We start from the raw sequence: 8,995 nt of genomic DNA, 5'->3' as shown, positions 1-8,995 counted from the left end.
CACCTGGGTTAATTGTAAGCTATAAACTCCAAGCATGCCTCGGGGGACATGGTGTGATTGGCTGGCCAGGTGGACTACAATTCCCATCGTGCCCTGCGGAACAGCGGCTCCCATGGTGCCTTGCGGGCCCAGCATGGCTGCTGCTGTGCCTGTGCTGGGGGAGTGAAGCTGGTGGGGGGAGGAGGGGCTGCTGCCTCTGGTAAAGGGGGGCTGGGGCAGGGTGAGCATCATGTGGGGAGGGGGACCAGAGAGCAAGTGTGAAAAATAGGGACACGTCTTTTCGCGGGGGGTGGGAGAGGGATAGTTGTCGGTGTAAGACAAAGCCCCTAATAGCTGGTCACCCGAGAGGGGGGGCGAGAGTCCCCTTCAGTGGGCGGGGGGGAGGGGATAGACAGAGTCGAGGGCGAAGGTCCCCTTCAGTGGGCAGGGGGGCGAGAGACGGGGGTGGGGGTCCCCTTCAGGGGACAGGTTGGGAGAGAGGCAGACACACAGCTCCAGACTCCCAGTTGCAGCTGACTGACCCGGCTCTGGGAAGGCCCTGGCCCTCTCCTCAGCCACCCCTGACGCTCTCTCCTCTCCCCAGCTGCCCTGGGGGCCTGCCATGGGGCTGAAGCCATGGCAGAAGGCCCTGTTCCCGCTGCGCTCAGTGGAGGATGTGGTGCGACTATTCGAGGCTGAGCTGCAGCAGGAGCAGCCCGATCTGGTGCTGCTGTCGCTGGTGCTGGGTTTTGTGGAGCATTTCCTGGCCGTGAACCGAGTCATACCCACCAATGTGCCGGGCATCAGCTTCGAGCCACGCCCGGGCCCCGAGCCCGACAGCCTCACCTACTTCCCTGTGGCCGAGCTGTCCATCGTGGCTGCGCTGTACGCCCGCTTCACCGCCCAGATCCGCGGCGCTGTCGACCTGTCCCTCTATCCCCGGCCTGAGGGCTTCTCCTCCCGCGAGCTGGTCAAGAAGGTGTCAGACGTCATCTGGAACAGCCTCAGCCGGTCCTACTTCAAAGACCGGGCCCACATCCAGTCCCTCTTCAGCTTCATCACAGGTAGGGGGCCCACTAGCATGGGGGTGGGGACAGTACCACCCTGGCCCAGTATGGGGCACTGCTCTGGGGCAGCCTGAAAATGCTCAGCTCTGCTTTTCCATTGCCTGCTTCCTGCAGCACAGTGCCCCCTAGTGATGGCGCATTGGAGTTGGGACTAACTGAGAGCAGAGCACCCCTGACTGAGCTCCACCCTTCTCTTTGCAGCACAGCACCCCCTAGCACCACACTGGCGCAGGGGTCAGCACTGACTGCAAGGGGGAAGCGCCCCCTAATGAGTGTCCCTGCCCTTTGCAGCACAGCACCCTGTAGCACCACACTGGCACAGGGGTCAGCAGTGACTGCAACGGAAGAGCGCCCCCTCCTGAGCCCCATGCTGCTTCCTGCAGCACAGCACCCCCTAGTGCCATGTGTTCCTTGCAGGCACTAAGCTGGACAGCTCAGGGGTGGCCTTTGCTGTGGTGGGGGCCTGCCAGGTGCTAGGGCTGCCGGACGTGCACCTCGCGCTCTCGGAGGACCATGCCTGGGTGGTGTTTGGCCGGGACGGCGAGCAGACGGCCGAGGTGACCTGGCACGGCAAAGGCAATGAGGACCGGCGTGGGCAGACCGTGAATGCCGGCGTGGCTGAGCGGGTAAGTGAGGGGGGGCCATAAGCTTTGAGGGGTTGGGGGGGTGCATTGAGATGTAGCTGCAGGAGGTGGTGAGGTGGGGGTGTGGGGGGCAGTGAGGGGGTTGGAATGGGGCTTGGGGTCTGTGCGGGGCTGGGGCTGTCTGCTTGGATCAGAAAGCTGCTGTGCAAGATCCCCTGGGCTTTAACCTTAGTAGATGGTGCAGCTGGTAACTAGTAACTGATCCGCATTAATTACTGCCACTAAGGTATCTTCCAGACTGAGATCAGGGCCCCACCCGTGGGGCTAGGTGCTGTTCAGACCGTGGGCAAGATCTGGGGTGGCTCTGTCACATTCTGGGGCACAATCCAGACCAGTGAGGGGTGTGTCACCACCTTCTCTGGGTGCCACGCAATGCTTTGCAGCTGTAGCTCCCACCTGGGTTTCCCACAAACAGCCTCGCAGCATGCAGGTCCCACCCTGAGGGTCTGTGGATAGCCGCAGTCCTGGTCCAGCAGCTCTGACCTCAGCAGCCTGTCAGCAAACACCAGCCATGCTCTTGCTTCCAGCAGCCTTGGTTGGCGATTCCAACACACTCCCGGTCCCGAATTTTCTGCACTATCCGTCCTGTCCCTCAGATATTAGAGGTCGGTATGCAGTAGTTTGCTATTTTAATTGGAATTACCCAGACAGCTCAGTTAAAACACAGCACGGCATTAGACTTGATTTTTATAAAGATTAAACCAGTTGAATTACAGAGAGAATGTGAGTGAGAAGTATGTGATGTAAAGTCAGAAACAATTACAAGGGAAATCCCGATAAAGTGCATTCTAGCAACTAAACATAACAAACTGGACTTGGTTCAAGGTAAAATCCTTAGCTCGTGCTCCCAGCAATGGGACAACCCCAGTTCTCTGGTGAGAACCCCTCGCAAAGACTGGTTCCTTTGACTTCTCAGGTGAGAGAGACAGACAGGCAGACAGCCCCTCCACCAGTGTGTTTGCCCCTCTTTTTCTCAGTCCCATCCCCCTTTGACATGCACTGTCCTGAGGTTACCCTGAGATCAAGTTCCTTCCTGTGGTGAGGATGGAGCCATGGGGTCTTGTGGTGAAAGAGGTTCCATGCTGTTTGCTAAAATGCAGAGTGCTCTGTTCCTTCCCCAAAGAGTGGCCGCTTGGCCAGTGATTGCCAGTTAACTCTGGTGACACCTGGCTAGAGATGCCAGCTTGTCCTTTGAGGAACAGTCCACTCTCTCTCCCCCGCCACCCCCCCGCCCACCTTGTCTGCTAAACACATTTCAGTCTTAATGTCTGGTTATGTTCATTACTCTCCATATAGGGCTGCTCCACACATTCCACCAGGATATTACTGAGCAGGGAGTTGTTACTTTTCAAATGACAGCTCACAGGGCATATTTGGTACAAAGATTATTACAATGGTGTGCAGGGTGTGAATACAAGGGTGCATTCAGTCACTGGCCCCCATCAGACCAGACACCGCTGAGACCAGCTCCCCCGCATTGGACCAGGTGCTGCTGAGATCGGGGCAGGGGCTGTATGATGCCAAGGGCTGCCCAGACCCAGTGAGAGACGGTCCTTGCCCTGAAGAGCTCACAGATGGAATAGAGGCACCAAGAAGGGAAGGGACTTGCCCAGCATCAGAGGCAGAGCTGGGAATAGAACCAAGGAGTCCTGGCTCCCAGCCCCACCCCCCTGCTATGGGCCAGGAGCAGCTCCGTGGGGCTCAGGGGTAGCCTGGCCCAGCTCCCTCGCTCACTTGCCGCTGTCTCCCACAGAGCTGGCTGTACCTGAAGGGCTCGTACCTGCGCTGTGACCGGCACATGGAGGTGGCCTTCATGGTGTGTGCCATCAACCCCTCCATCGACCTGCACACTGACAGCCTGGAGCTGCTGCAGCTGCAGCAGGTGGGATATGCCCCCTCCCCACATGTGCATCCAGTCCCCTTCCCCCTGTGCGCACCCCCATGCCTGCCCCATCCCCAGGCCCATCTACTCTCTCCCTCATTCCCCACATGGCCCCCTCCAAGTTGTTCCAATCTCCTGTACCCCACATCCCTCCAGCGCCGTGCGCACCCCACACCTCTCCATGTTCATCCAACCGTTTGTCCCTCCGCCACGCACGGCCCTCCCTTCCACAGGGATCTTATCCACAGGTGAACCGGGTCTCGTCCTCCCCGCTCCTGCCCCCCATGGCTCTGTGTCCTCAGTAACCCACCCTCCGCTTTCCTTGCAGCGGCTCCTGTGGGTTCTCTACGACATGGGGCACCTGGAGAGGTCAGTACAGCTGGACTTTTGAAACCACAGCTCGGGGAGGAAGGTCTCGTGGTTAGAGCATGGGGGTCTGGCAGCCAGGACTCCTGGGTTCTATCCCAGTTCTGGGGGGCATTGCGGGGCATCCAGTGGACTTGAGCGATCACCTCTGAGCAGTAGTTTCTCCAGCTGCAGGGTGGGGATCATTAGGCTTGGCAGACACAAGTTTTTATTTTGTATAGTTTTGACAGCTAATGTTGATGTTTATTTTTAAGTGTTTTTCCTGTTTGTATCGATTTTAAATGTTCACCTCTGGAGGACGTTCTCGGGGTCAGCCTATTCTTTAGAGACGAGAGCAGCTGAGATGGCAAAAGTTTGCAGCTTTGTAACCAGTAGCACAAACTGTCCCTGTCCCATGTCCAAGTACGCCAAGGAAATGTCCTTCAGCCGACAACGTTGGCCGCGCTCTGCTGACTTTGTCTGGCTGTAACCGTTGGTTTTTAGCGACTGAAGTATGTTTTAACCAGTCTGTGTGCGGTGAAATCAACGCTGGGAATCCCTCCCAGCCTGGAGCTGGAGAACTCCAGCCTCCCTTCACAGAGTATGTGGAGCTCCAGGGCTGGGACCTAGGCAGCGTTGGTGGTGATGGAGATGTTCTCTAGCAGAGCCCAGCTCTGGGTCTAGTCGGCTCTCCTCTTCCTGCCCGCAGGGCTGGCCGCTGGGGTGTGTGCACCAGGCAGTCACGGCGTACCCGGGGATGGTGCTGGCAGGAGCCAGTGGGTGGGTCTTACCCAGCGCCCCTTGAAATCAATGGGTCTTTTGCCCTCTGCTGCCTTGGGGTGCCCTGCCCCCAAGTGCCAGGCATTGCAGTGCTGCCCCAGTGCCGCCTGTGGCAGGCAGAAGTCAGGATAGAGGGTCCCTCCCCCCCCCATTCCAACTGTCTGTCTCCCCAAGGTAACACCCCTGTCTGCTCTGCTGCCCTGGCAGGTACCCGATGGCACTGGGCAACCTAGCCGACCTGGAGGAGCTGGAGCCGACACCAGGCAGACCAGATCCCCTCTCCATCTACCATAAGGTGAAGGGGTACAAGGCTGAGATCGCAAGGGCAAGGGGTTGGAACTGGCAGAGCTGGAAAGAACCCAGAGCTGGGATCATGGGGGGGAGGGGGGCCGTGGATCGGGGCTGGGGGGAGCCCAGGGCTGGGATCGCAGGGGACTGTGGGTCAGGACTCGGGAACAGGCAGAGCTGGGGGGAGCCCAGGGCTTGGATCACAGAGGGCCTTGGGTCGGGACTGAGGGGCACTGGCAGAGCTGGGGGAAGCCCAGGGCGGGGATTGCAGGGGGTTGTGGTTGGGACGTAATTAGTAAAACATAAATGTTCCTGAGGAGTTTGGTGAGAATGTCCTTTTATTCTGTCTCCCTGCCGTCCAGGGCATCAGCTCAGCCAGGAAGTACTACAACAACGAGCACATCTACCCCTACATGTACCTGGCTGGCTACCACTGTCGCAACAAGAATGTCAAGGAGGCGCTGGAGGCCTGGGCTGATACAGCCACCGTCATCCAGGAGTGAGTGCCCCAGCAGCCTGCCATATGGCCCCAAACCCTTCCCTTTGTTAGGGCCTGGCTGGCCACCAGCCCATGGAACTGCTTGCCTAAAAAGAAGACTGGGGTGATTCATGTTTGGAAAGACATGGGGCCTTCCCCTCGAGGGGGCACTGGCTCTGATCTGGCCCCAGGCCTGAGGACTGGCTGGCAGCAGGGGAATGGGACAGGGGCTGGCCCCAGGCCTAGGGGCTGGCTGGCCCCAGCTGCTCACTGCCTCCCTTGGTCTTGTCCTCCCCCAGCTATAACTACTGCCGGGAGGATGAGGAGATCTATAAGGAATTCTTCGATGTGGCCAACGACGTGGTTCCCAACCTGCTCAAGGAGGTGGCCAACCTGGCAGAGCCACTGGAGGAGAAAGTTGCTGGGGAGAGAGGAGAGGTGAGGGGGGTACTGAGTTGGATGGGCCCCTTGGATGAGTTGGGGTGATGGAGGGGACACCAGGCTGGAAGGGTTCTGGGGATGATCTGTGGGGGAGGGGAGGACACCAGGTGGGAGGGGCCATGGGATCCAGGGGTGGGTGTGGGGAACTCCAGACTGGAGGGCCTGTTTAGCCCCTGGTGCATTGGGCCCCTGGGAGGCACTAACCCCTCTCTTTCCCATTCAGGGGTCCCCGGTGCAGGCTGGGGGCTCAGCCCTGCAGGACCCAGAGTGCTTCGCCCATCTGCTGCGCTTCTATGATGGCATCTGCAAGTGGGAGGAGGGCAGCCCCACGCCTGTATTGCACGTAGGCTGGGCCACTTTCCTGGTGCAGTCGCTGGGGCGCTTTGATGGGCAGGTGAGGGGGGCAGGTATAACAGAGGCAGGGCAGGGTCTGGGAAGCAGCGCACATTGGTTGGTGAATTGTCTGATCTGGGGGGCTCGGGTGGTATTGGGGGGGATGGGGAGCTTTGTGCTGAGACTTGGGGGGTCCCTGCTGGATTTGGGGGCTCAGGGCTGGAGCTCTGGGGGATGGGGATCAGTGCTGAGGGGCTCAGTGCTGGGGTTTGAGCGTGTGGGGGACCCTGCTGGTTTTAGGGGTTCAGTACTGGAGTTGTCAGCAGGGCAGGGGGTTTAGGGTTGGGCTTTGGGGGGTCCCTGCTGGATTTGGGAGCTTGGGCTCCTGGGGGGGGCAGGGTTGGGGTTTTGGCAGTGGCTGTGGGGTGCAGGCCCCTCCCCTGACTCCCTCCCTCCCCCAGGTGCGCCAGAAGGTGACAATTGTGGCGCGGGAGACGGAGGCCAATGAGGACGATGAGCAAGGCAGTGAGGATCCCCGTGAGGGGCGCCGGCGTGGACCCCGCCGCGAGTCGAAGCCGGAGGAGCCACCCCTGCCCAAGAAGGCCACCGAGCGCCGGCGCCCTAGCTCAGGCCAGCGGCCAGACAAGCCCTCTGCGGCGGAGAAGGAGGAGGGGGGGGGCCCCGCCCCGGGGGTCCCCCCTGTCCCCCCTCCCGAGGGGCCTGTCCTCACCTTCCAGAGCGAGAAGATGAAGGGCATGAAGGAGCTGCTGGTGGCCGCCAAGATCAACTCGAGTGCCATCAAGCTGCAGCTCACGGCCCAGTCCCAGGTGCAGATGAAGAAGCAGAAGGTGTCAGCCCCGAGAGACTATACTCTGGCCTTCCTCAAGCGCCCCCGCAAGTCCCTCTGAGCCCTGCGCTGGGGCGCAGAGCTGCCCCCTGCCAGGCTCTGCCAGGCTCAGCTTCACGGGGCGAGGAATAGTTGCCTTTAAATAGGGCATGGGGAAGCGCCCTGCCTCCCGTCTCTCCTAGGTGCAGGGGCTGCCTCACCCCTGTTGTAGCTTTCCTGGGCTCCCCATGGCATGGGGGAGGGGGCTCTGTGGGTTCAATGCTGGGGCGGGTGGGGCAGCTCTAATATTACCACCCCCAGAGACAGGAGCTGTCATGGCCTCAGCCCCCTTGAGCTCTGGGGTTCAGGGGTGATGAATTCTGTGCGTTCTCCATGTATCTGGGAGAGCTGCAGGAATTGGATGGAGGGGCCCTTGGAACCCAGTTATGGGGGTTCCCTCTACTTTGCACCCCTTCTGCTGAGGAGATATGGCCCCCTCCCCTCTGACACACACTAGGGTTCTTCTGGGCGAGGTGTCTCCAAAATACAGACCCGTTGGAGCCCACACTCCCTAAAGAAGAAGGAAGCCGCATCCCATACTGTGCCCCCGAGCCAGTCATGTGGGGGGAGCTTCTCTCTCTTTAGGCTGGGGGGGGTGGGTTAGCAGCTGACTTTTGATTTTTCCGGAGTCCAGCTGCTGTGTCCTGAGCTTCCAAAGTGACTTCTGGCCCTGCACAAAGCCCTGGGTAGAGCCGCAGCTGTTCGGCTTGGGGGATGGGGGGCTTTGTACCTCTTCCCCCCCCCTCCCCCCCTAGAGTTTGTAATGTAAACTTCTTCCCGTCATTCTCCCTCCCTTCCTCTCTCCCCCCCTGTGTGGTCATGCCCCCGCATCTGTCTTCTGTTCTCAACCGAGGCCTTTCTGTTGAGATCTGCTGTCGGGGGCGGGGCAGATAGCAAGGGGTGCTGGGGGGAATCTGAGCATGCCACCAGGCCCAGGGCTTTCTAATGGGCTCTGATGGGTCCCACTAAACAAGCCCCAGCAGGGCCATGGCAAACGCATCTGGAGTGGGTGTTGCCTTCCCGGTGCAGCTTAGACAGAGAGCTCCTGAGGCTGTGCCAACTGGGGCAGCCCACAGACTCCTAAGCAGCATGTCCAGCTGGGCCCCACTGTCTCCCTCCAGTGGGTGATGTGGGAGTTGCATTAAAGGCCATGGGGGGCAGAGCTGGGGTGAGGGCAGGCAGGGCTTTGTACAGTTCGGGGGTGGATGGTGCTGGGGTGGGACAGCTTTGGCAGGACTGAGATAAACAGCCTGAGGGTCCCCACAAAGGAAGGGGGGAGACGCATCTACTAAATGTGTATTTTTTAGTAGCATGAAGGGTTAATAAAAAAGTTGGTTTTAAAATAGTCTGCCCCTAATGGCTGGTTTGTTTCTTGCAGGTGCTGGTTCCTCCTTGGGAGCAGGGCAGGAGCTGGCTGTGTGGGGAGCTCCCAGCTACTCCAGCCCTGGCCTCTCCCCACAAGGGGGCGCTGTAGGGAGTGGGGGAGGATCACTGGCTGCAGGGGGAGTGCCTGACTAATCCAGCTTTGGCCTCTCCCAGCAGGGGCTGCTGTAGGGCGTGGGGCAGGAGCACTGACTGTGGGGGCAGCTCCCAGTTACTCCAGCCTCTCCCAGCAGGGGTCTCTGTAAGGAGTAGGACAGAGGCCCCCTCCAATACACTCCCCTCCTTCCTCCCTGGCCTCAGCCCCCTGCCAATCTCATGGCCCTCAGGCCCAGAGAAGCTAGTTTCCCTGCTGCCTTAGCTCAGGGCTTGGCTGTTGCGTGTCCGTGGGCGCCGCTTTGTATAATTTTTGGTGGTGCCCAGAACAGCTCCAAGCAGAGCCGTCCAGTCCGCAGGGCAGACCGGGGCTACTGCCCTGGGCCCCGTGCTTTG

General features: G+C 59.9%; 1 protein-coding gene across 2 annotated transcripts; it reads left to right on the top strand.

Annotated features, from left to right (window-relative positions):
• Positions 1–83: 83 nt before the first annotated feature.
• On the top strand, positions 84–8,468 carry MEN1 (menin 1). 2 transcript variants are annotated; one of them, XM_084634629.1, is made up of 10 exons: positions 84–199; positions 584–1,043; positions 1,464–1,672; positions 3,444–3,572; positions 3,901–3,941; positions 4,905–4,992; positions 5,348–5,484; positions 5,763–5,901; positions 6,128–6,298; positions 6,699–8,468. In XM_084634629.1, the coding sequence occupies exons 2-10, from the start codon at positions 602–604 to the stop codon at positions 7,143–7,145; spliced, it is 1,803 nt and encodes a 600-aa protein (XP_084490755.1). In that variant the 5' UTR covers positions 84–199; positions 584–601; the 3' UTR covers positions 7,146–8,468. The 2 variants fall into 2 exon arrangements, with proteins under 2 accessions (XP_084490755.1, XP_084490756.1); XM_084634630.1 differs by lacking the exon at positions 84–199 and having other exon boundaries at positions 474–1,043.
• Positions 8,469–8,995: the final 527 nt, after the last annotated feature.

This window comes from Lepidochelys olivacea, assembly GCF_965140295.1.
Source record: "Lepidochelys olivacea isolate rLepOli2 genome assembly, chromosome: 7".
NCBI lineage: Eukaryota > Metazoa > Chordata > Testudines > Cheloniidae > Lepidochelys > Lepidochelys olivacea.
The sequence above is the reverse complement of the archived record's forward strand: the minus strand, read 5'-3'. Positions and strand labels throughout refer to the sequence as shown.

Excerpts from the sequence above, each read along its gene's own strand:
- MEN1 (XM_084634629.1), top strand. The coding sequence starts at position 602 with ATGGGGCTGAAGCCATGGCAGAAGGCCCTGTTCCCGCTGCGCTCAGTG. Across the intron at positions 3,942-4,904 it reads GACATGGGGCACCTGGAGAG|GTACCCGATGGCACTGGGCA; the intron begins GTCAGTACAGCT and ends CTGCCCTGGCAG. Across the intron at positions 5,902-6,127 it reads TTGCTGGGGAGAGAGGAGAG|GGGTCCCCGGTGCAGGCTGG; the intron begins GTGAGGGGGGTA and ends TTTCCCATTCAG.